The sequence below is a fragment of the Helianthus annuus genome, chromosome 17, assembly GCF_002127325.2.
Source record: "Helianthus annuus cultivar XRQ/B chromosome 17, HanXRQr2.0-SUNRISE, whole genome shotgun sequence".
NCBI lineage: Eukaryota > Viridiplantae > Streptophyta > Magnoliopsida > Asterales > Asteraceae > Helianthus > Helianthus annuus.
Window position 1 is genome coordinate 29,862,283 of NC_035449.2, and position 25,501 is coordinate 29,887,783.

Genomic DNA, 25,501 nt, shown 5'->3' on the forward strand with positions numbered 1-25,501 from the left:
GCTATAGTCCCCAACTTTGGCAAATTCGTTCTCAGATAGTCCCTAGCTTGGATAGAGGTTAGTTTTCTCAGTTAAGTGGGTGTGAAATCACTAAAATGTCCTTGTATTGAAAAACCTAATAAATAAAACATTATAAGATTAAAACTTACATGTGGGGCCACCCTTTACTCACCTACCCACCCCGACCCTCTCTCCCCTTTATCTCCTTCTCCTTCTTGTCTGCACCAATAATCACCAAACCACCACAATCATCATAACACCTTAACACCACCTCCACAAAACCGGACCACAACAGCACTACCACCCCCGTTATCAGACCGCCACCACCAACCCCGTCGTCAGACGCCATCACCACCTTACCCAGCCAGAAAACGCCACCAACTTACCCCGTCGCCGGAAAAACAAACCACCGCTGCTTCATCACCACAACCCACCTCACCCACCAACTCACCCCGTCGCCAGAAAAACGAAACACCAAACCACTGCCCTTAACCCTAAAACCTAAATCAACAACCCACACCTAGAAAAGAATCGGAAGGTGTAACAAAAACTAATTACCTGCAAGAATGAAGATAATGAGAGGAAATATAAAAAGTGGTGCCTTTTAATTATTTTATCTTTGAAGTCTGCCTCGTCTTCAATTTTCTTGAGTTCTTGAAGTTCAATTGAAAATGCCATTAGTCCCTTATTCAAATCTGGAATTCTTGTGGCAATTTAACAAATGAACGATGAAGTAGAAGTCAAAAAAATATGTAATAGGATTAGGAAATTTTGATGTGGTTTTGTTAAACAATTCAACAAATGTGGTTTTGTTTAAAATCTTATCTGTGATATTTGCAATTCACTACATGGTGATCATGAAGATGGCCACGTGATTTCTTTCACAGATGATTCATTATTAGGTGGGGGTGGTGGTAGTGGTTGTACGGACGACGGTGGAAAGTTGCGGCGGAGGAAGGGTGGAGACGGTGGGTGGAGGGTACAGTGGAGTTTGGGTGGGGAGAGGTACAGTGGGGTAGGTTGTGTGCCCCACTTAAAATTTGACTCATTAGATTTTTATTTTTTTTATTTATTAAATGGCTGGATAGTCTCTGTGGTTTGCCCTTTTTAAGTAAAGAGTATTTTTGTCATTTCACATCCTCTTAACTGAGAAAACTAACTGATGTTAGGCACAGGGACTATCCGGGAAAGAAAATTGAAAAGTTAGGGACTATAATTGTAATTTTAGAAAGTTAGGGACTAAAGGTGAAAAAAGAGCAAACCACAGGGACTATCCGGGCATTTAACTCATAAAAAAGCTAACTCAACTTTCAATATTTTTTATGAACGGAAAATTTGGATCACGAACGGATCACTTGAGTATCATCGTGTCATCAACGGAACCACCCGATCATATCCATCTCTACTAGGCAATAATGCCTCCTCCCTTATAGGAATCGAACCAAGCACCTAATAGTCTCTAAGCCTTATATCACCCCTAAAATGCCACTAGAATATATTGGCATGGGCTCAACTTTCAAATTTCAATATTGTTTGGATGACTTAAATAATAATTATAAGCACACCCAGATAAAATAAATATAAACTCCGTTTCTATCTGATTGACCCGATTTACTACCATTCTAGAGGAAACTCATCATCTGAAAGCTTACTGTGATAAAACCACTGGCTCAATCCAGAGCAATTTTCGCTTCAGGCGAGACTCAAACCCATTACCACCACATTGAAAGGTCATGGGGCTGCCAATGCACGAAGACATCATTAGTTAGTGCCGATTCATTGGTTGTTTAAATTGTTACTAAGGTACTATATTTGCAAAATAAACATAAACCAAGTTAACCAAAACACTGGAACACCACAATCTAAGCGTGCCACACATGGCACAACATAAATCAACATAGGAGTTGAGTTCGAATTCACTTATGGCATGCGATATCTCAATGGTGTGGTATTCCTCAAATTTATGTGTTCAACGTAAAGGATTTATTGGAATTGTACAAGTCGATGAAATTGTCATCTACAAAGAAGGAGGTGTTCCGAGGTATTGTGATAACAGTGTGTTGGAGAATATGGAAGGCTAGGAGTGAGTCCATTTTTGAAGATAAGAAGAGTAATGTGCCGAAGATAGTCGCGGACTCAAAGGCGTTGGGATTTTTATGGTATAAAAATAGGAAAAAAGGTGCGTGTATAGAATGGAGGGATTGGTGTAGTTTTAACATTATGTAATTGGGTTTCGAGTGCTTTATTCCTACCTTAGGAATAAAGTAGCTCTTGGTGTTTTTTATAAAGTTCAACTTTCAAAAAAAAAAAAACTTATTCATCTGCCAATCAGTCAACGTAACCTATTGTTATTGTTTTGTTGGAAGGGAAAGTGATTAAAATTAAAAGAACAATAATAACCTTTTGAGTTTCATGAAAGGAAGATTAACTACCACAAAATATAATTAATTTCAACTAAAACTATTTTACATCCACAAAATATAATTAATTTCAACTAAAACTATTTTACAATAACGTCTCATTATAACTAGAAAATAAATTATCATTTTATATATATATTTTTTTTTGCTGATAAATCTCTATTTCATTCCACACGAAAAAGGGCAATTACAAAGCAATGGCAGGTAGTCGGGCAACAAGTTGCGCTGCCACCCCCTTTTGAATAGAAAAACCAATTCTACTAAATACAAAGTTTGGAACCTTTAGCGACGAAGAATTACTGTTAACGACTTTTTGAACCCGATTCAAGAGTCGCACAGCGTCAGGAGCGAGACCACCAAAGGTATCAAACGCAAACGGGACAAACACATGTTGATTCTCCCGGCAGACTTTCTCATGTTTTGCCACTTTGCTCGCCTTTGCCTTGAGCACCGCTTGCCCTACGACAAAGCCCTTGTCCTTGAGCCCGACTAGGGGAGACTCCAATATAATGAATATTGGAAACCGACCACTTTTATATTATTTCCTTTATTATTATTTAAAACACAAATTTCTTAAACATCAACCACGAACAACCAGCACTAATTATTTTAATTAAAAACTTCATGGGACTCTTGCTGTAATTTTGCTTTTTATTTTCACATTTCTTGATCTGGTTTGTGGTAGGTAAGCTCATTTTTTTAGCATCGTACTAGTTTTTTAAATATATTCATCCTTAAAAAAACAATCAAGAAGAGAGCTGATTCTTTAAGATCTATAGATACTCAATTTCACTGGCTGTAGATAGATCAGGTTCCTGTTTTTATGCATATCAAGTTTAGTATATTATTATGTTTGTTTAAGTGTCACAAAACAAATTTAGCTACACAAAACATTAATATTTTTTTTTTCAGTTTGATACATACATCAATTTCAAAGCTAAAAAAATTACATCATCGTTGTCAATTCACATTCATGCAAAATTTCAGTTAATACTACAATTGTATTAATTGGTTATTGCATGGCTTGAAGAAACCTTCTTCAATGGATTCCAAGAAACCACTCAGATCTCCTCTCTCCTACAACCAGACTTCTCACTCAATCGACCATCGCGAATGCATCGTCAAGATCGACAGTGACGATATGGAGGATCCACCTTCAAAGCTGATCGGAGAGTTTTTAAAAAAACAGAAGAATTCCGTAGGAGAAATGACGTTGGATATGGATATGGATATGGACGAGCTTCGCGACGTAAACAGTTCTGGTAATTCTGTTAATCAGAAACGTCCAGATAGTCCTAGGATAAATCCTGAAAATCATAATCTAAATACTAGAGTTTTGAATTCTAGAGATTTAAAAGTTTCGTTTCAACAACCTGCTAAATCCTATAAAGTAGTCGATATTGAACCGGATCGTTCAGAATCATCGGATGAGGATGAATTACTAGAACAACAACAGCTCAGACGAAAATCGAGCAATATGAATAGCTTAAGCCATGTTGTAGAGGATAAAGGTGCGGGTGAGGTGTTGAAATGCACCTCGTTTCAAAGAAAAGCTACAATAGTTAAATCTAGAACACAACAATCTAGATTGATAGATCCACCAGAGGTGGTCCAGGTGGAGGTTCCTTTGTATTCATCAGGTCCAGGCCAAGCTGGTAAGTCTGGGCAGTATAGATCGGGAGTAGCACGCGCGTCGGGGGTATTAACTAGAGGTGAAAATGAGGAAGAGGATGATTCATTGTTTGAAGAAGATAATCCGGATGATTTCAAAAGGGCAAAACTCGACGGGTTAACGTTTGTTCAATGGATTAGTCTTATTTTAATCCTGTCTGCGTTGATCTGCACGCTTACGATTCGCAACTGGAAGGAAAAAAGAGTTAGAGGACTTCACATTTGGGAATGGGAGGTTTTAGTGCTTGTTTTGATATGTGGCCGTTTGGTTTCCGGTTGGGGTATAAGGTTTATTGTTTTCTTTATTGAGAGAAATTTTCTTCTGCGTAAAAGAGTTTTGTATTTCGTGTATGGAATCAGGAAGCCGGTCCAGAATTGTATCTGGTTGGGTTTGGTTTTGATTGCTTGGCATTACATGTTTGATGAGAAAGTTGAGGGTCATAACCGGTTCTTGAGGGTCATGAACAAGTTATTGGTGTGTATGCTGGTGGCTACGTCGTTGTGGCTTGTTAAAACGCTGATGGTTAAAGTACTCGCGTCCTCGTTTCATGTCAAAAAGTTCTTTGATCGGATTCAAGAGGCTTTGTTTAACCAATATGTTATTGAAACTTTATCGGGGCCACCGTTGGTTGAGATCCAAAACAATCAAATACAAGAAGAGAAAACAAAGGCGGAAGTTAATATGCTTCAGAATGCCGGTGCTAACATACCACCAGAACTTGGGGAGAAAGTATTTTCAACGAGGAGCGAGAGGTTGATTGGGAGTGGAAGATCACAAAAAGCACCTCCTGCTGCCATCAAGATTGATGAGAAAGAAGAGGGAATAACAATTGATCATTTGCATAGGCTTAATCCAAAGAATATATCCGCTTGGAATATGAAAAGATTGATGAGAATCGTTCGTCTTGGGACATTGAACACATTGGATGAACAGTTAAATGATATGAATTCACAAGAGGATGAATCAGTGACACAAATCAGAAGTGAAATCGAAGCCAAGCGTGCTGCACGCAAGATTTTCTTTAATGTGGCTAAAGCTGGCTCCAAGTATGTTCTTAAACCCATAATTAACACATTTATCATGATTTAAAGTTCATGTCACATGATTGAGATTCTAGGATGGGAAGTATGCTGTTTGCAGGTCCATCTATCTTGACGATCTGATGCGGTTTTTGAGAGAAGATCAGGCTGTGAAAACCATGGCTCTCTTGGTAGGAACACCTGGCGATGAAAAAGTTAGCAAGGCAGCTTTGAAGACTTGGGTGGTAAGAACTAAGAACTTAAATCAGAGAACCTCAAATCTTTACTTAGTTTTTGTAGCTCATTTGATGCGAATGTACAGGTTTATGCATTCAGAGAAAGAAAAGCACTCGCCTTGACACTAAACGATACCAAAACAGCCGTCAACAAATTGCACCAAATGGTGAATGTCTTGGTTGGCATCATCATCTTGGTAATTTGCCTTCTGATACTGAACATCGCAACGGGCAAATTTCTAGTGTTTATAAGTTCCCAGATTGTGGTGGTGGCGTTTGTCTTTGGCAATACTTGCAAAACCGTATTTGAGGCCATCATCTTCTTGTTTGTCATGCACCCTTTTGATGTAGGCGACCGTTGCGAGATTGATGGTGTTCAGGTATATAAAAAAAGTTTTGTAAAACCTGCATGACATGTACATTTGATGGTAACATACATTCGTTTATATCTGAATCTTTAATGATTTTCAGCTGATCGTAGAAGAGATGAATATTTTGACTACTGTCTTCCTGAAATGGGACAACGAAAAGGTTTACTTTCCAAACAGTACTCTCTCGACACGAGCCATCAGCAATCACTACCGTAGTCCTGATATGTGGGATTCAGTCGATTTCTTTATCCATGTCACTACTCCTCCCGAAACGATAGCTGTCATGAGACAAAGAATAACCAAGTAACAAATCTCCTCTATGCTTGTATAGAATTGATTAAACAGAAGTAATTTTACATTTATATGTTTCTAAGGCTTAAAATCATAATCATTATGACATTAAAATCAAAATGATTTTGGGTTTTGGCAGCTTCGTAGAGAGCAAGAAGGATCATTATTATCCAAATGATATAACAATGGTTTCATTGAGGTTCGAGGACATAAGCAAGATTCGGATACATTTTTGGTGGAGGCATAAAATAAACTTTCAAGATATGGGAGAGAGGTACATAAGAAGAGGTGTGGTTATTGATGAATTGGTTCGACTCTTTAAAGAACATGACGTCGAATACAGATTGTACCCACTTGATATCAATATCCGAAACATGCCTCCACAAGTTAGCTCTTCTCGGATTCCCCCGGCATGGGAAGCTCCTAAATGAGTATGAAAACAGGAACGGTTTACGAAGTTGTTAAACACGGTGATCCTTGAGCGCACAAACAAGAATCTGAGCCTTGGGTAAATGCAGGATGCGATAGTGTGCAGAAATGGGTTGGAATGTGTTGAAGAGAAAATTAATAGTTTTGGAATAATTGTTTGGTTCACTTTAGTTTGACACTTGAAACCATGAGGTCAACCAAATAAATTGTTTTTCACATCTTCATATTAAGATAAAAAGAAAATGGATACATGTGTTATGCATACAAGGTTCTTGATCATCTAAGAAAGGTAAGAATTTAAACAATTAATTAAGTCTGATTGATTTCTAATTAATTCCTTTTGATTATGTGTATCCTTGATTGCAGCTGCTGCAATTGTTTATTATGGTTGTTATAGTGTTCTCCAACACTTCCCTTGAGGTTGGTAGTGGCATTTCACATATTTAACTTTTCGATACAATCACAAAACATGTCGTGTGATGTTTTGGTTAGTACATCAGCCATAGATCTTCTGATCGGACGAATGACAGGAAAGTAATACACTCGTCAAGTTTTTTTAATGAAACATCAATCCATCTTTTGTTTTTACTCCTCCAAGTTACTAGGTTTCCTCTTACAAATGCGAAGTGTCTGTTGTTTTGCACCTCAATATGCATATGCATATGTCTACAAGAGGTCCATCGCGGTTAAAGAATACCGAACACAAGAATTTCCATACGTTTAGGGTTGCATATATGTGATCAATAATTGTTGAGTTTAGTCCTCATATGTGCGAGTTACATATGTTTCCACTCAGGCTATGTAATGACCTGAATATTAAGTCTCGTATGTGCGAGTTACATATGTTTATATCATTATTTGTCAGTTGTAGTGTAGATGTGAGGATCAGAATTCACCATCCAATTGCTTTACAATCCAGAAGCCTTGTATTAGAGGTATGACTTCAATACTAAGGAAATACATCAACACTTTCAAACCTTTTACCTCAAATGCTAAGAATGTTTCTTTTGTATATTATCATTTATCCCCCTCCTTTATAGAACTAGAAAGAGTGTGTTATATCATTTTCTTTCTGTTTCTTCATTTCTATAGTAAGCATGTCAAATCATAATATGCTCTTTCTGACTTTTTAAGACCATGTAATCCTTTATTTAGTATACATACTTCTTCCTTTTTTTTTCTAAATTCGGATGGTGCTTCCATATATTCTTCACATCAGTAAGTCCTGATGTGCTAGTACGGTCATGAATCATTTCGTGTATGGCTACCGTGAGGTCTCTAAGTAGTCTTATCTCTATTTGAATATAGCCAAAGCTTTATATTTTTAAAGCCAATGGCAAAGCTGGGCCTGACTCTCAAGATCCAAACAAGTGGGGCCGGACTTTTAAAAATCTAATATTTTACACTAAAAAAAAACTTCTGAAATTTTCGGTAAAATGAACACTACGAGAGAAAAATCAGTCATCCACCACTGTTTGTAGCATCATCTTCATGTTGGTTGTATGTTACGGTGAACATCTAATTACACCGATGGTAGTTAAGGTGACGGGGTAGCGACAGTTATGGGTTTGGACGAAGGTGAGCGTTGGGGTGCACGACGGTGTTGGATGGTTGTTACGGTGGTGGGTGAAGGATGGTGAACAATAATCCATTACGAAATCATTAAACCATCGTATCATTAAACCGTCATAACGAAATCATAAACCCACCGTCATCATCTAACCACCACCACCCATAACAATCCATTCTCCATCACTGACGTTAAACCCTTTTTTACCTCCTCCGACCGTTGCAATCATCATTACCACGACCGTCATTTTTCACCTCCCACAATCGTACCACCACCCACCTGCAACCACAATCTCCGCTTCACTCCACCACCCACCACCCACCTCTCAATTCTTATCATCTTCGTCCTCTTTTCTCCAATCTGTATCAAGATCTGTTTCACCAACACTCAAACAACCTAGGGTTTACAATTTCTCTAATTTAAACAACTCACTCGTGACAACAACGGATCCCGGTGATTGAACCGACGGAACCATGGTGACTAACATGCTGCCGCCACGGCCCCATGCCTCCGCATTTTGCTTGCCTTCTACCACCATTGTCTTAAAAGTTTCAAGCTTTGTTTTTAGATTGAGTGGGTGGAGTTGACGAAACGAGGTAGCCGGAAATTACGGGTGGAAGGGGTTGCTGCTAGAATGAGAGGGAGACAGGGATTGGGGTTGGTTGAGGGGTTAAAGTTTTACAGTTTAATTTAATAAAATAGTGGGGCTACTTAATTAAACAAATCCTTTATTTTTTTTAATAATATACAACGCTATTTTAGTTATTTTACATAGATTTAGCTGGACTAATTAACTTCATTCACTTTAGGGACTACTCGAGTAACAAAACAAGCAAGCAAACCACATGAAACAAACATGCTATTTTAAAAAGGTGAGAGACTGAAGGTGAAAAAATCACAAGCCACAGAGATCATCCAGCCAATTTTCTCTATTAAAAAGAGTAGTGTTCCTATACAAATAACGTACTAAGCATGAAACGTGAATAATTTACCCAATTCCATGTGATGGCAAAACTGTAAATATTGTCAACTTTGTATAACAAGGGTAATTATCGTAGTTACTCTAGTTATAAGGTTGATGATAAATACTCTAGTTATAAGTAGTGTAATTACCGTCGACCATTCACCAGTTATTTTAGAAGTCTGCATACGTTAAAAAAATAGCATTTTTCTTACAGACTGCCGAGCTTTGCTCCATCTCTTCTTTTACAAATGTCTGCAACATTTTACCTCTTAAAAAAACAAACAAAGAGCGCCTTAGGGTGGAGGGTATAGTCAAACAACTTAAGGTGTTTGAGTGAAATTCTACCCAATAGTATTATGTCATGTCAACTCTCCATTCTACTCCTCATTTTACACTCAATCACTAGGTATAGTCAAACACCCCTCAATTAAAAAAAAAACATGATTGGTCCATCATCTCTCTCTCTCTCCTCTCTCCTCTCAATCACACTCAATCATGTTCGGTGAGAGTTCACCGATTTTGGATGCCTCTCTCCAAATCACCGCACAACTAAATTAAGTAGGGGTGGTCACTGATCAGTGACCCCCACTCACCACATATGTCCCCGACGATTATACCCTCGGCCCTTAGAGGGTATACCGATAGTAACACCTTTAAATAACATATAAATAAAAATATTTAATGTTTTTGGCTTTTAGCCAACCCCATAAAAGTATCCATGTGTCCATGCGAGCGTAGGAGAGAGACTGAAACAATTATAAATTCAGGCCTTCACTTCCTTCCCATTGACACATCTTCACGATCATTTCGGCCTGCAACTTCAGACATGAATTCGTCTTCTAGGTATTCTTCTATTCACTCACACGTATTCTTTTCAACAAACAATGCTAATTTCACCAATCAAATTCAACCTCAATCCATACATAAATCTATTCAAATTCACCAGCGATCATATTGTTATTATTAAATTTACAGGATGACGGAGAAAAAGGACAAAGCGATCGGCCACACGGTGCTGAGTGATATCTGCGGCCGTGAAGTCGGTCATCTTTCCACCAGAAAATTCGCACACCGTCTCGCTGCTTCCGAGGTATATAAATCGTTTTAGTTTTGCTGTGTGCTTCGTACTGATGTTTCAGTTAATTAGGTCATCAATGTGTGTATTTGCTTGTGTGTGTGTGTGTGTTTACAGGCAGGTTGATGAATCAATTGTTCGATATGCAGATGTGTAAATGTGTGTTTGATTAAATTGATCTGATTCTGTTATAGGGCACAGTTATTAGGCCCATTGCCTTTTAGATGTGCAAATATCGATTATACATAGTGTTATAGTGATTTTAATGTTTTAGTGGCAATAATATTGATTTGTTTGATAATTACAGTTCATTTGAAGTTTCTGTTTATGCTAATAGATGAGATCATATCTGAGTGAGAACTGATATGGATTTGCAAATATTTATGTTGGTAGTTGTTGCTTGTTTTGAACTTCTGTTGCGCCTAGAGAAATCGATATGGACCTAGTATTCGTTGAAGTTTCAGTGTATGTATCCGCGTAAGGCGTAACGTATATCTGTTTTCAAGAACTTTCCTTCTTAAATATTATTCTGGGTACGTTATGCATATTGCTCGGTTTTGATAGTAATACCCACCACATTCATATTCCTTATATGGACTTTTCGACTGTATTCGAGTGGTTCATCTATGTATGAGCACTACAAGAAAACGCAGCAATAGCGGTGACCTTTGTCGCCGCTATTGCAGTATTGTCTATGCTTGATTACTTATTTTGACTGATTCACAAATTTGTTGTATTTATTCCCTTGCTTTATTAGATTGACAAAGAAGGATATCGTGTTGTATAATGCCTTACAGTTACGCACATTGCAGCATCTAATTTTCTTACAACACTTTCATAATCGTTTTCATGTTGAAGGATCTAGTCCTGAGACTTGATCTTGCAAGGAAGCTGGAAAAACATTCAGGATGTGTGAACACAGTAAGCTTTAATGCACATGGGGATATTTTGGTCTCTGGTTCAGACGACAGGAGAGTTGTACTTTGGGATTGGGAATCTGGATCTATTAAACTTTGTTTCGATTCTGGCCACACTAGGAATATCTTCCAAGCAAAAATCATGCCAGAAACAGATGACCGAAGCGTTGTTACTTGTGCTGCTGATGGAGAGGTATGGATTTAACTTCATAATATTTATTGCTAATACCCTAATAGTCATCTTTATGATAATGCTATTTTTCAGTTAATATAATTGGATGTACTTAATGTTTTGATTCTAGGTGAGGCATGCAACTATCTTAGAATGTGGAAAAGTGGAGACGAAATTGCTTGGAAGACATCAAGGAAGAGCTCATAAACTAGCCAATGAACCTGCGAGTCCACATGTCTTCTATACATGTGGTGAAGATGGATTGGTTCAACATGTTAGTCATCATATAATTACTATATATTAAATGCCATATTCACTTATATGTCATAGGATCAAGATCAACAGAAAACCCCTTGAGTTGTGAGAACTTAGAGAACTCCAACTTCCCGTGCGAGTTTTGCCCCCATATTTTGCACACACGTATATTAAAATGTTACAAACACAACTGTAACAATAATAATAATAATAATAATAATAATAATAATAATAATAATAATTTGAAGTGGCGTTTTCAGCCTTTTTACGCTGCTGACATTGGCACGAATCAGCATTTACACCACCTGTAAGCGTTTTTTACGGGTGGTGTAAATCAACAAAAACCTTTTTTTTTTGGAAAAGTTGATTTTTTAAAAGATTTTTGGTAAAAAAATTGAAAAAATATTTTGTAAGGCCGAGTTCTCTAAGTTCTCACAACTCGTAGGAGTTTTCATTTTACCCTAACCCTATATATATGTGTGTGTGCTAATCCATCCAACATTTTTTTTCCAGTTTGATTTAAGGACAGGAGAGGCTACAGAACTTTTCACTTGCCAACCGGTGCGGGGTAGAGTTTTCACACCTGTTGTTAATCTGAATGCTATAGCTATTGATCCAGTAAACCCTAATTTATTTATGATCGCGGGATCAGATGAATTTACTAGATTATATGATATTAGAAGATATAGATATGATGCGTCAGCTGCTTTTGGTAAACCTGTTGACCATTTCTGTCCCGAGCATTTATTAGGTGACAAGAATCTGGGAATTACAGGATTAGCCTTCTCGGATCAAAGAGAACTTTTAGTTTCATACTGCGAAGAGTTCATTTATCTTTTCTCTAAAGATATGGGATGGGGCAGCGATATAAATTCCGTTATAGATGATCATCATTCGACTGTTAATCCTGATTCAAAGATGGAAACTGATTCCAAACCAGGCCCGCAAGTCTTCAAAGGGCACCGGAATTGTTTGACGGTTAAGGGTGTTAGCTTCGTTGGAGCTAACGAGTATGTTGCGAGTGGGTCTGATTGTGGACGGATGTTTATTTGGAAGAAAAAAGATGCTAAAGTTGTACGCGTTATGGAAGCAGATAGAGAAGTTGTGAACTGTATTCAGCCTCATCCGCATACACATATGCTTGCTAGCTGCGGCATTGACAAAGACATCAAAATTTGGACACCAACGGCACTTGAAAAAGCACCTCCCCCATCAAATATCAACAGGGTATGTTTGTGTGTGTGTATATATAACATATATTTTTTTCATAATATTATTCAGTGTGGTTTGTGTATTTGTTTCCAGTGGAGGCCAGAGACCAACTTTTGGAGGGTGTCACCAAGAGATATGGCACTTGAATTGCTTGCATTGAGAAGTCAACAAATGAGCCCGGTGAGAAGGCCTAGTGAAGAAGGTGATACAATGGGGTTGATTGTAACTTTTGACTCCGACAGCTCAGATAGCGAAGATTAATACTTTCCTTAACTGGTTCAAGAGTTGCAAGTGTACATAGAGCGTAGATAAGTCAGTTTTAAGAAAAAGGTAAAGATGTGTCGTGATAATTTCTTTCTGGCTGATCCTCAAAGTGATTATACATATATTTTTGGGCTAATTATGGTTGTTTCTGTTTCCTTTATGGCTTTTGTATATCTTGCTTGCCAGTAGGTTTAGTTCACTTTTTTGCTGTTGCCTTAGTTGGTCATGACAATTTTAATGTCGTTCCGCTTTAGTTATCATCTACTAGTTGTTAAACGCCCATAGCCTTGTGGTTCAGCGGCATTGGTGATTGCCCTCCACAAATATGGTGTGGGTTTATATCCCTAGAAGTGCAGGTTGATTAGGTGATATTTAGAAGTAAAAAAAAAATGTTATTAAAAAAATCTCGATGTTAAACAAGTGCTTAAGCTGAGCTAGACTCGACTCTCATTGTTAGACAATAACGGGAGGATTAAGGATAGTCTCCTTAACAGTCAACATGTCTGGGCTTTCGCTGGCAGCTCTCCTACCGCTGACGACTGGGGAGCTGGTCCGCGTCACCACATGCAACAACAGCATGTTAAACGCATCTTGAATTACTGTATCTTATCTTAAGTTGTTGATGATAACCAGATTTAGAGCCTTAAGTAAATACTATACCAAGTGTGACAGTAAGTCCAGAAAAAGATAAGGTAACGCCAATCATTATCAAACGTAACGCACGTTGCAACTTTATTTTACAGTACTCTAAAAGAATATATATTCTACAAAACTAATTTAACTCCCTGACTGCCAAAACAAAATTAAGGAAATTAAAAAGACCAGATTTTTGCTTATTTGAAGTAACTAAAATCTAAATGTTAGGGGAAATCCGAAGGGTGATTGACTAATGCTTCATTTTGGGAAAATTTGTCACTTGTCAGGCTTGCCTTGAGGCCTTAGAAACGCGTATAGATTTGTTTCTTTTTCCCTCTGTTATTTTGTGTTTGTTACTATAGTTTATTTACTATAATTGTTAGTAATTTGTATATGATTTGTTGCTTTGATTCTCTAATCCACATATATGGATCACTATACTGTACTATAATCGTCAAGAAAAGAGGTTTTATTTAGAATCAAGGGCCTAGATAAAAGCAACGGCTCACGTTAGCAGAGGGGCGTGGTAAAAAAGCACGGAGTGAAAGGGTCATTATAGTGGCATTATTAAAAATTAAAATAAATAAATAAACAACCAATCAAAACCAACTCAAACTACATCCACCAATCAACCAATCAAGAGCCTCCACATCAGCAACAAAAGCCCTCCACGCGGGTGGAAAAAACCCTGCCCACACCACCCTCCACGCCATGTCCGGGGTGGTGTGCTCAGCGTGGGCTGGCTTCCACGCTAGTTTTCCACACTCACTCTATATAGTCTTAAAACCCCTACCACTAGCTATATGCTATGACTGGTATTTTATCCGGGACGTTTGTTTGTTTGTTTGTCAATATTTCAAAAACTGAGACCCACAATCCTAATCGACATTCCTAACATCAAATCATGATTAATAATTTGAACTCCCAAAATAGAAATATCACAAGAAAATTAAACTCACAGAATAAACAATGTTTAAAACTAGTGCTTTGACATTTTCTGCTACAAATGAAAATCAACTATAGGCAAAAGAATATGCAAGTTAAGAGCCATGTACTGAGACTTTATTCTCGAGGGGTCCAAAAATGTCATGGCAAAAAATAAGATCCCAGTAACTAAATGGTTTTCTACTCATGATAGGTCTAAAAGTTTAAACCAACCAACAATCTTTATAGTTGTAATCATTCTCGATCTCAATCTGCGTAACAGATGTACTTATCTGCACCTTTTCTAAAAATCATCACATCAAAAGCGCCACAAACGACCTTGTTGCTTCTGCTCCTGCCTTCTCCTGAATCATGACAACACGTATCTTACGTTAGCGGTTAGTTAAAAACCCACAATTTCTTAAAAGTAAAAAAAAAAAACAGCTCAAATTTACCTCTGATGTTCTTTAGAACGTTCAATGAACTCTTTGGCTATATCATGCCCTTGATATGAAGCTAGTACAGGTCGAATATCCTTAGGGCTATGGCGTGCAACATCTGCAGTTAAAGGTAACCATAAATCCTAGCATCAATTCAATTAAAAAAACAAAATAAAACTATTTGAATATAAAACGAAGTGCTTACATTCAAGAAACGGTATAAGATCCAGAAGTGTCGTGTCTTCAGCTTCGCATTTCCATGGTTTTATTGCTACACAATTCTCTGACTGAAGGCAACTCTCGAGAGCATTACCACTCACATACAAAACCCTTGCGGGATCTCTGTTAAGCTTTGACAAATCCTACAAAAAGGAGCAACATTTTCTGCTTCATCATATACTCCATCCACCATATAAAAACTGAAACATTTATTGTCTAGAAAAAAAAATCATCGCAAAATTATTTATTTTAGACCAAACACGATTTATGGATGAGTGGAGACTAGATTAGACAAGCAGAAACATATTGTCAAACCTATTATATTAAGTAACTAGTATATTGACCCGCCGCTACGCGCGGCGGCATCGAAACTTAAAGTAACTCGAAATTATACCTTCAATATTTGACCCAACTCATTTTGGAACAAGATTTACGTCAGAACGTAGACCAACTGAAAACGCACATGAAACTAAGCACAAAAACGTATTATATTTGACCTCATACATAACCGAGAAAATTTACATTGAAATGTAAACCAACTTGGATTTATAACGAAACGTACTTGTATATATAAGAGCGTAAGAAATTAGTGTTTTTTACGTTAAAGAATGGTACCACGCGTTGTGGCGGGGTCAAAACGTAAAGTAACTCGAATTTAACCGCCTAGTGAAAACGTATTATATTTGACCCGACTCGTTTCCGAACAAAACGTAGACAAACCAAAAACATACATAAAAAAAAAGCACAAAAATGTATTATATTTGACCCACATACATAAAAATAAGCACTTAAACCTAGAAAGGGTCAAAATGACATTTTACATAGTTTTTAGAAAGCTGAGAGAGTGTAAGTGGCAATGCTAAAAGTTGAAGGGTTGAATACACAAAAAGAAAAAGAAAAAAAAAAACCATGGGTTGATGGCATTATTGTAAACTTATAAAAATAGAGGTTGTGTCTTAGGTACTATTCCTAAGACGCCCTCGTTTGTCATATTAATAATGTGCAAGTCAGACATTGCACTTGTTGCACTTGAATGGTTATGGGTCAAGAATGATCACTAAAAGGGTTCATATGTAAGTATTTTAACGGCCAAATCACAGGTTCAGACCATCCTGAGCCATTAATGGAAACAAACCAGCCCAGTTTGCCACCTCTACTAATGTCAACAGAAAATCTAGCTAAAAAGGGTTCATACTGCTCAACACACACCATACAAGATAATACATAACACAAGAAGATAAAATGTAACATACTCTATAGTGTTTCCCATCTTGATATCTAGTTGCAGCCCTTGATAGCCTATACCTAATGCAGTGTTTTTCATCCAATCTATCAACAATAGGATCAACATACTGCACACACAAACAGAAGCCAGAGATTGTCAAGAATACAACCTCAAAGTACGAGAGTGAAAGGGCAGTAACGGAATTTACCATGGACTGCTGATCAGAATACACTATGATTTCATAAAATTGAGCTAGGTGCTCCAAAAAGTCATCAACTCCTGGTCTTTTGAACGTTCTCCAACCTCGATCACGCTTTAGTCACGTACATTGTATCAAAATGACGAAAATAGCCCTACTATGTTAAAGTACAAAATGAAATGATGAAATTTATTATAGTTAGATACCTTCCAGTCAGAATATAGTAAAGTTTCGTTAAGGTCCAAAACCAATGTAAATACGTGTTGTTCTAGTGGATGCAAATCTGGAAGAAGCATATCTGATGAGGGTTCAGTAAAACCCTACAAAAAGCAACCAAGATTAGAAGAAATACATATGGATGTGATGTAATCTGATTTGAAAAAAGATGTTATAATGATGATATAAAAAAATGAAAGAATATATACGCACTCGAATATGTTCTTCTGTAGAAGCACGCAGATCCAGGTAAAGCTCAGTTAACTTGGCAGGAACTGAAATAACATGGTAGCAAAACCGCAAACACAATCAGCAGATAAGCTAAAATATATAACAAGAAACACTGTTTATTTAATTGGTAAATGTAATCACAATATTATATATAATGTGGATACTCATGTTTGACTCGTGCATAAAAAATAAAAAATGACCAATCCTTGTATGATACCCATTGAAAAAGAAAATTAGGAAGATCCATACTGTCATGAATTGATTATTAAGTTCACGAAGTAGAAAGTCAAGAATCAAGATATTGTGTTCCATGGTGAAGTGGCCCAACATAATCAAGAATAGTGAAAATGTAGCGGTAGCATCAGAAGAGTGCACTTAAAAGTTAGAACAGACCTGTCATTGCAGCTGGTTTTAGCATAGCTTGAAAATTCTGCATTTATGATAAGTAAATACGTTAGAATATGTCACATTCCATGACCATAATATGATGTCTATGATGATTTGAATAAACAAAAAGGTGATCTTCACATTTATCAAATGTGTGGCTTGAAAACCGTTCAATCAAGTAAAGATAATAGAATAGAATAAACAATTTGAGGAAGAAACTGACAGGAAATTGAAAATCTAACATTAAGCTGTTCACACAATTTTCAACTTTATGCTAGAGCCATGCTTGAATTCAATTTTCAAATGTAGAACAACTATGATAGGGAAACTATACTAAATCATACTCACATCAAAAGAAGATAAATCACTGCCTCCAGAAATTTTTGCTGATGCACGCAAAGCCTTAGTCTTCTCATCAACTTCTTCTAAAGTGTATGCTGAAATACGAAAAATATATGTGAATATGGCATGAAGAGAAAAACAAGACAATACATAGGACCTATACTAAGTGTGTCCAGAGTGAACATCCACCTCATTCTATATTCCAAACAAGTCATCAACACGATGATAAACTTGTGCCAAACAAGATAGGTTATAAAAAAAACCTGGATATGATACTAGGAACGATTCAAATATTTTCTCTTTCCATTGAGTGGAAGATATGATAAAAGAGCGGTATGCAAATTACTAAATACTAATCATTTAAGATTTTGCAAGAAATACTTAAAAATTTCGTGTAAGGGGTGCTCACCTAAGAGGTGAGTCCCCTCTCTTACGCCCAACCAATCCTCGTGTGCCACGTCAACTCCCCTCTTAAACTCCCCTAACACCCTAAATTGATGGCGGCACTCCCCTCTTAGGTGAATTGGTTTTTTTTTTTTTAAAAAAAAAAAAAAAAAGAAAAGCATTGATTGGACGCCGCCTCCCTCTCTCCTCCCTCTCTCTTCGGTGAACCGCCACCGGTTTTACTCCCTCTCTCTAACTCACCGCAGTGATGGCGGTGCTCACCTAGCTCGGCAAGAGGGGTCCCCGATGAGAAATCGGTGGGTACCCCGCCCACCCTGAGATTCACTTGTCAGGTGTGTAGAAGAAAAGCACATACCATATGTCGCATAACTAGCAGTGGCAACACCTCCGGTAAGTGCCGCAATTAAAGTATACTTAAGAAAACTCCATGGTTTTCCAGCTGCTCTGTCCACCGCTGCGCTTTCCAGTGGTGGTGGGATTGAAGATGTCGGCTGATTACCAATGATGGTCGAGGAGATGATGGGTTCACTGGGACCATTTGCAGAGACACTTGAATACGAGCGAGGATTCTTGCTGATCCTCTTGATAATAGAAATAAATTGTCTAGATCGACCAACCAGCGACATTGATTCCTATATTGAAATCTCGGGACTTCAGTGTCAATACTCTATTCAAACCATTACAAAATCACTAGTTAATATTAATCCGATATCGTCAAACCATACAGATTAGTTGTTCAATAAGTTGTGTGATGCACTGCTTTGTTCTAACCAATATACTCAATAAAAAAATAAAATCATAACCATAATCTTCTGAATCATAAAGTTAAAAACAAAAGCCCAACGAAATTTCAAACATTCACATTTCTAATTCACTGTAATAAAATATACCATACCATTAGCATTGACAAAACAATTTTGCAAGTCTCATTCTAAAACCCTAGCTCCACATCTTCACACAAACAATAAATGTTAAGCATCAATAAACATGTATGTTCAGAAATCATAACACAAAAAGAAATTAAACATAATAAACATTACGACGTTACAGTTATACGCAATATGCATCAAACTGAAGTACAATACATGCAGTACAATTACTCCGATCACGTATTTCATATTTTTGAGGCTAAAACCCTAGATCAACGCTAAACCTCAAATGAAAAAAGTGAAGAAGAAAAAAATGAATTGGCGAGTGGTAGGTGGGAGAATATATACCTGTATGAATAGAGAGAATGAAGATCACCGCAGAGCAACCGTGAAGAGAAAACGTACGCCGGCGGCTTGGCTTGGTTATAGAAAGAAAAGGTTGATACGTATGGAAGAGTGGCGTTAGGCGCAAGCCAGGTTGGCAGTTCGATATTAGGCCCATACGGTACTTATAGTCTTGGACCCAATTTGGCATTTTTACCGTATTAGTAGTATGTAATAAATTTTTGTATTTTATATTTTATACACAGGGTTGTATAATGGACTTGTTATATGATGAAAAAATGAAAGCACGATATTATACAAAAAATAATTACAAATAAATAGACAGCGTATTGTCTATGTTAGATAAATATTATCTATGTGATGTTACGTATGCACACACTCGTGGATTTATGGCATCATATCGAAATGTGAGGTATTGGCTTGGAGATTTTCGCTGAAATCGTGCATTGACTGACAAAGAAAAATCCAACCACGCACATGCAAAACTTAGAAATGTTATTGAAGGTTCTTATGGGGTATTAAAGGCACGTTTTCCAATATTAAAAAAATGGCCCCCTTCTCGTTAATTACACAACAAAATGTTACGACTGCATGTTTTGCGCTTCCCAATTTTATACGGAAATAGGGCTTAAGTGATGATCTTTTTGATGAATATGATCACCCGAATGTACGCCTTCAAGATGGAGATGAATATGCACAAGATGGTGGTGAAGAAGAAGTAGCTCGACATGGAAATGCAGCGGACCGTGAATTCATGAGTCAACTTCGAGATCAGATAGCACAAGAATTAATGCAAAACAATGTGCTTTGATTTATTTCACTATATGTTTTGTGTTTTAAAATTTGGTTTTATTATTTTATTTTTTATGTAAATTGAATGTTAAATGACTTCTATCTAGTGAGATAAGTTTGACAGTTACATATTTTCAGTTTATGCAGACGGTAAAAATAAACAATCTTATATTTTCAGCTTGCAGAGTTTCAGACCACATTTTCAGTTGCAGACATGAAAACAGATTAAATCAGCTTGCAGACAGTTTATGACTGCAAAAACAAACAGCACCTAGGTCACAAGGAAGAAAATTGTTACAAGAAGAAAGGAGGGTGTTTTAACTATCGAGGAAAGGGGTTCTTACGGTAGAGTGCCCGAAGTTAAAAGCAAGCAATGACAACAAGGCAAAATGTAACACCCCCAAAATTCCACCGGCGGAAACCCCGCGAGGCGTGTTACGCATCAGAGTTCGAGCCACCAATCACATTGAACCAATGATAGATATTTAAATAAATCATGACATTAACTACTAATATAAAATGTCAACATGTTATCAATTCTCAAAAGTTGTGCAGCGGAAGCATGTATTAATTCGTTTAGTAATAGTTTCATGATAACAATCAAAACCAATGTATCGTTTATAAGTCATCCAAGAGTCTCGATCCATGACCACTCCAGCACTTCCAGATCGCAAGTCCATGTTCCAAACGTTAATGACCTACAAGCATGCAACAAGTGTGTCAGACTACGCTGGTGAGTTCAAAGTGTTGCTTACGTGTTGTGTTACCAGATATATGTTAATGTGATTCAATGTTGTGTTTCGATGTTGCTCAAGTTAGTTACCCTAGGGACTACGCCCTTACGTAACCGAGGAGTGTGCCTCTTAGCAACCCACTATGTTGTTCAGTTAGTTACCCTAGGGGAACCGCCCTTACGTAACCGAGGAGTGTGCCTCTAAACAACCATAGTGAAACCCAGATAATTAGTTCACCCCCGTCCTTACGGCCCGGTGTGAGGTTTCCCCACCTAATAGCGCTATCAACTAATTACCCCCCCCCCAATTGCCCTCCAGGCAATAACCAAAACCGATTAAGTTGTTTACCCAGTGTTTCCCTTCCAAATGTTTACCAGTTGTCCCAAACCACCGGGACGCATGCTTGAGAAAATGCAATGAACTCACCTGGGATTGCTCGGTATGATACACAAAAAGATTCAGTTAAGCTACAATGTGATCAACCACGTCCTAGCATGTTTATCATACGCGTCAGGTTCGATTCGAGTAAAGCACGTATAGTTACACGGAGTTAACCACGTTACAGACACGTATAGATCATGGCAAACATGTATCACATATTGTCAGTCAAGTTCATATCATGCTAACACGTATACACAACCAAAGGTAAAGCCCAGTAACAAGCGGCCCAATATCTAAACAGAAAACGGCCCAACAAATAGCGTTCAAGTCTTGTGCGATTAGAAAGCCCAAACATAAAAATACTCGGCCCAAACAAAAGCCTTGTGCGTTCCGGTTGGGCTTGCGTGACAGGGTTTAAGTTTTGAGGCCCAACCGTACCCGGCCCAAATAGCAGACAACAATTAGTTTGTGCGACTGAGGCACCTTGTGCGACTGGAGACCCCTTGTGCGACCAGGGTCTCTTGTGCGTGTGGACACTTGGGCTGTCCGGCCCAACGGAACGGACCTGATTCTTGTGCGGTTCTATTTGGGCTGATCGGCCCAACAGCTTAACAATTTGTACGTTTGTGTGTGGCCCAGCATGTTGTGCGATTCCATATTATGTTGTGCGATCATGCCAATCTTGTGCGACCGGGACTTGTGTGACTGGTCAGCGTGTACGTGTGGGCATCTTGTGCGAACAAGATGCCTTGTGCGATCGGTTTAATTATCCGAATATCAAGCAATCGGTTACAACTAATTAAATGGTTTCCAAACTTATGATATCAATCAACAGAAACAGTTTCTAAACCAAAGCAATTATCGATCAAACAAGCACATCTAGCATTCAAATCACATGAACCCTAAACGAAACATAATCACGAACACCAACCAAAATCATTAACATATATCCGTTTTATTCTATCACAGCCGATTACTAGGTGTTTGGTTCTAACCCTAGATCATGCAAATCCAAATCATAGGAACAATGTTGAGTGACCACCATACGGTCGATTAATAATGATTCGGTATGCACACATCAAAAACAGCCCGATTCATAAACAATTTCACAATCCGAATTACATAACATACCAACAGATTTATCATCATTCTATTCGGTTCATAGCATATCATTATATAACACAATTCACACGAACATCGCTACATAAACATCATGCAAAAACACATAGATCATAGCATCAACAACATGCAATCAAAAGACACAAGAACTCACCGATTAGAAGGAGGAAAGGGGAACCGGCCAAGACAAGAGCTTCGAGAGGGAGAGAGTTGTGGCTGCCGTCGAGTTCCAAGCAAAACGAGAGGGAGAGATAGGAAGTCTAGGGTTTGTGTGTGTGTGAGAATTGTAACAAGTGAAAGAACAAAACCCCTAGATGGATGCTTGTTTACATGCAAAACAAGTGGGTCGAACCCCATTCGGGTGCCCTATGGACCCGCGTACAAGGTGTAAAGCCCAAATGGCTTTGTGCGATCAAGTGTGGGTGTGTGTCGTTGTGCGATCCGGGTTTCAATTAAACATGGATAACACACATTCACATATAATAAAACACAACATTCAATTAACACAGTTCACGTAAGCACGTAACATTCAATTAACACAGTTCACGTAAGCACGTAACGTTACACAGAAGCAGGTTCGAATCACGAGTTGTCACAGTATCCCCAACTAAAAAGAAATTTCGTCCCGAAATTTGGTACGCACTCACTGAGAAAGTTAGATAAGTTAAAGCTAGGTAAGTTATATCGTTTGCTGGTTTTCCTGGGGTTTCACATCCTCCCCAACTTGGAGGAAATTTCGTCCCGAAATTCACCAGTGGTAACAAGAGTTGGTTCAATCCCTTAAACAATTGAGAACATTGAAGTTTTAACATATCCTTCCGTTCCTATGTGAACTTCAGTCCACGTATTGAAGTTTAACAAGCCCTCACGATTGTCATATGACTCCTGCTAACGAACCTTGACTTCTTAGCCCATGCTTTCGATAGATTCCCTGATATATACAACTGATCCGATGACCTCAAATTCCGGTAAGGGTATCACCAGGGTTTCATCGGGTAACCACTGCCTTAAACCTAGGGCATACATACCATTACGATAGTTATCCCGTTTCATCAATTAGCCTGAGTTTGTGAGCCAAGTCATCGTTTGTTCCAGTAATCCGAATGTCTCACGCGTCGGAAAGTAAGCTTGCCAAAGAATGGGACCCAAATGCGTCCAGTTATGTAGTAAGCGCCGTCTGCCTTCGGTTCTAATCGCTGTCGTGAGCCACGTATGGCTTCAGCATTTCGTATTCGTGCTGGAAGGCTAGGCTGAATCGTAAGATGTAGCGCTCACACGCGCCGAGGTAAAGTGTCCTTCCGACTGAGGGCGTCAGCCACAACATCGGCCTTGCCTGGATGGTACTTGATAACGCATTCGTAATCGTTCAGTAGTTCAACCCATCATCGCTGACGCATGTTCGAATCCTTCTACTTAAGAATATACTCGAGACTCCTGTGATCGGTGTGGATCGTGCACTTGGTACCGTACAGGTAGTGTCGCCATATCTTAAGCGCGAAAACTGCAGATCTCGGCTCTAAATCGTGCGTCGTGTAGTTTCGTTCATGAATCTCGTAAGAAATGACCTTGTCGCGCTGCACTAACACACATCCAAGACCTTGGATGGATGCGTCACAATATTCTACGAAATCGTCTGTGCCCTCTTGCAAAGAGAGAATAGGTACGTTGTAAAGCCTATCCTTTAGGTGCTGAAAAGCAGTCTCCTGGGGATCTCCCCACGGTAGGTGACACCCTTCTGTGCCAGTAGTGTAAGTGGCTGCGCAATCTTCGAGAAATCCTTGATAAACCGTCTGTAGTAACCTGCCAATCCAAGAATTGGCGTATCTCCGTTGGCGTACGTGGTGCAGGCCAGTTCCTGATCGAGTCTACCTTGGATGGATCGACATGGATCCCATCCTTGTTCACTACGTGGCCTAAGAAGTGGACTTCACGAAGCCTAGAAGTCACATTTCGAAAACTTGGCGTACAGCTGTTCCTTTCGAAGAAGCTCCAAAATAAGGCGTAGATGCTGCTCGTGCTCCTCCTGACTCTTGGAGTAGATCAGAATGTCGTCAATGAAGACAATGAAGAACTTGTCAAGATAGGGTTCGCACACCCTGTTCATAAGGTTCATAAATACGGTAGGTGCGTTCAATAATATCAAACCATCCATCATATCAAACATAAAGTATAGTAGTTAAATTAATTCATTAAACCCAATACGATTGATGTTCAAACCAAACTTTGTTTGAGTAGCGAAAACATAACAATGAAAACCCAAAATAAGTTATAAGTTCAAATATCGTTCATTGCGTCCCCTTGTCCTAACACGAAAGCTCGACCTCTTGCCTCGTTGCCATTGTTGTTGTTTCCAGCATTGTCGTTATTCGGGCGGTTGTTGGTGTTGGCGTTCTGGTTTAACTGGGGGCAGTCCCGTTTAAAGTGACCCTCATCACCACACTGATAGCACCCCTTCCTGAAACCCTGGTTCTGCTGGGATGGTTGCCCCTGTTGTCCTTGGTCTTGCTGGTTCTGTTGCTGCTGGTGTTTGGGTTGTGAGGTCCTACAATCCCTGGCCTCATGGCCTGGCTTACCACACTTGTTACACGTCCGACCACACGACCCCCAATGATGATAGCCACACCTGTTGCATCGTGGCTTTCTCCCTGCATACGAACCCTGGCTGTGGTCACTTCCCTGGCCTTGATTGACAGAAGACGACTGGCTGATGTTGCGGTTGCTGTTGTCTGGCCTTTTCTGAGTCTGGCCCGCACTAGATGCTTTGTCATAATCACTCCACTTCCGCTTGTTATCATTAGCGGACACAGTGGCAGTGGGTGTAGCAGCAGTAGTGGCTGAAATACGCGGGGGTAACGAATCGCTTTCTACTTCTTGGTCCACAATCTTATGAGTCAGACGAACGATCTGTGTCAGATCATTGAGATGGGCTGCAGTGACCAAGCTCTTCACACGCGGAGGCAACCCTTTGATGAATAACTCAATCCTCCGAGACATAGGCCGGGACAAGTTCGGGCACATGTCGGCCAGTTCATACGATCGCTTCACATACGCTTCGACTTCAGATCCAACCATCTTCAAGTCGTAGTACTCGTTTTCCAACTTCTGGACTTCATCCCGAGGACAGTACTCCTCCCTGATCAGTTCTTTAAAGTCTTCCCAGGTTGTCGCAT

The 25,501-nt window shown here is 38.8% G+C and overlaps 3 protein-coding genes across 7 annotated transcripts; 2 read left to right on the forward strand and 1 right to left on the reverse strand.

Moving 5' to 3' along the window:
• Positions 1 to 3,462: 3,462 nt before the first annotated feature.
• LOC110922039 (mechanosensitive ion channel protein 8) lies at positions 3,463 to 6,772 on the forward strand. Its single transcript, XM_022166367.2, has 5 exons — positions 3,463 to 5,138; positions 5,233 to 5,356; positions 5,434 to 5,727; positions 5,819 to 6,021; positions 6,149 to 6,772. Exons 1-5 carry the CDS (start codon positions 3,463 to 3,465, stop codon positions 6,438 to 6,440), a joined length of 2,589 nt encoding a protein of 862 aa, XP_022022059.1. The 3' UTR covers positions 6,441 to 6,772.
• Positions 6,773 to 9,699: 2,927 nt separating this feature from the next.
• Positions 9,700 to 13,066, forward strand: LOC110923496 (DDB1- and CUL4-associated factor 8). Its single transcript, XM_022167579.2, has 6 exons — positions 9,700 to 9,815; positions 9,948 to 10,062; positions 10,906 to 11,157; positions 11,267 to 11,410; positions 11,905 to 12,618; positions 12,697 to 13,066. The coding sequence occupies exons 1-6, from the start codon at positions 9,799 to 9,801 to the stop codon at positions 12,862 to 12,864; spliced, it is 1,410 nt and encodes a 469-aa protein (XP_022023271.1). The 5' UTR covers positions 9,700 to 9,798; the 3' UTR covers positions 12,865 to 13,066.
• Positions 13,067 to 14,466: 1,400 nt separating this feature from the next.
• On the reverse strand, positions 14,467 to 19,526 carry LOC110920967 (mitochondrial import inner membrane translocase subunit TIM50). Of its 5 annotated transcripts, none has more exons than XM_022165218.2 (12): positions 19,309 to 19,419; positions 18,987 to 19,042; positions 18,447 to 18,723; positions 17,693 to 17,781; positions 17,351 to 17,387; positions 16,940 to 17,001; positions 16,717 to 16,830; positions 16,520 to 16,624; positions 16,340 to 16,438; positions 15,073 to 15,229; positions 14,883 to 14,985; positions 14,467 to 14,792 (listed from the first exon to the last, which is right to left on the reverse strand). In XM_022165218.2, exons 2-12 carry the CDS (start codon positions 18,993 to 18,995, stop codon positions 14,747 to 14,749), a joined length of 1,098 nt encoding a protein of 365 aa, XP_022020910.1. In that variant the 5' UTR covers positions 18,996 to 19,042; positions 19,309 to 19,419; the 3' UTR covers positions 14,467 to 14,746. The 5 variants fall into 5 exon arrangements, with proteins under 5 accessions (XP_022020910.1, XP_022020912.1, XP_022020911.1 ...); XM_022165220.2 differs by having other exon boundaries at positions 18,447 to 18,758; XM_022165219.2 differs by lacking the exon at positions 18,987 to 19,042 and having other exon boundaries at positions 18,447 to 18,758; positions 19,309 to 19,438.
• Positions 19,527 to 25,501: the final 5,975 nt, after the last annotated feature.

Bases quoted from the DNA above. Each gene is read 5' to 3' on its own strand.
- LOC110922039 (XM_022166367.2), top strand. From the start codon at position 3,463: ATGGATTCCAAGAAACCACTCAGATCTCCTCTCTCCTACAACCAGACT. The intron at 5,139-5,232 runs GTATGTTCTTAA...TGCTGTTTGCAG, and splicing joins GTGGCTAAAGCTGGCTCCAA to GTCCATCTATCTTGACGATC. The intron at 5,357-5,433 runs GTAAGAACTAAG...GCGAATGTACAG, and splicing joins CAGCTTTGAAGACTTGGGTG to GTTTATGCATTCAGAGAAAG.
- LOC110923496 (XM_022167579.2), top strand. The intron at 11,411-11,904 runs GTTAGTCATCAT...TTTTTTTTCCAG, and splicing joins AAGATGGATTGGTTCAACAT to TTTGATTTAAGGACAGGAGA. The intron at 12,619-12,696 runs GTATGTTTGTGT...ATTTGTTTCCAG, and splicing joins CCCCATCAAATATCAACAGG to TGGAGGCCAGAGACCAACTT.
- LOC110920967 (XM_022165218.2), bottom strand. The intron at 17,002-17,350 runs GTCTGTTCTAAC...ATGTTATTTCAG, and splicing joins AAAACCAGCTGCAATGACAG to TTCCTGCCAAGTTAACTGAG. The intron at 16,625-16,716 runs GTATCTAACTAT...ACGTGACTAAAG, and splicing joins TACTATATTCTGACTGGAAG to CGTGATCGAGGTTGGAGAAC.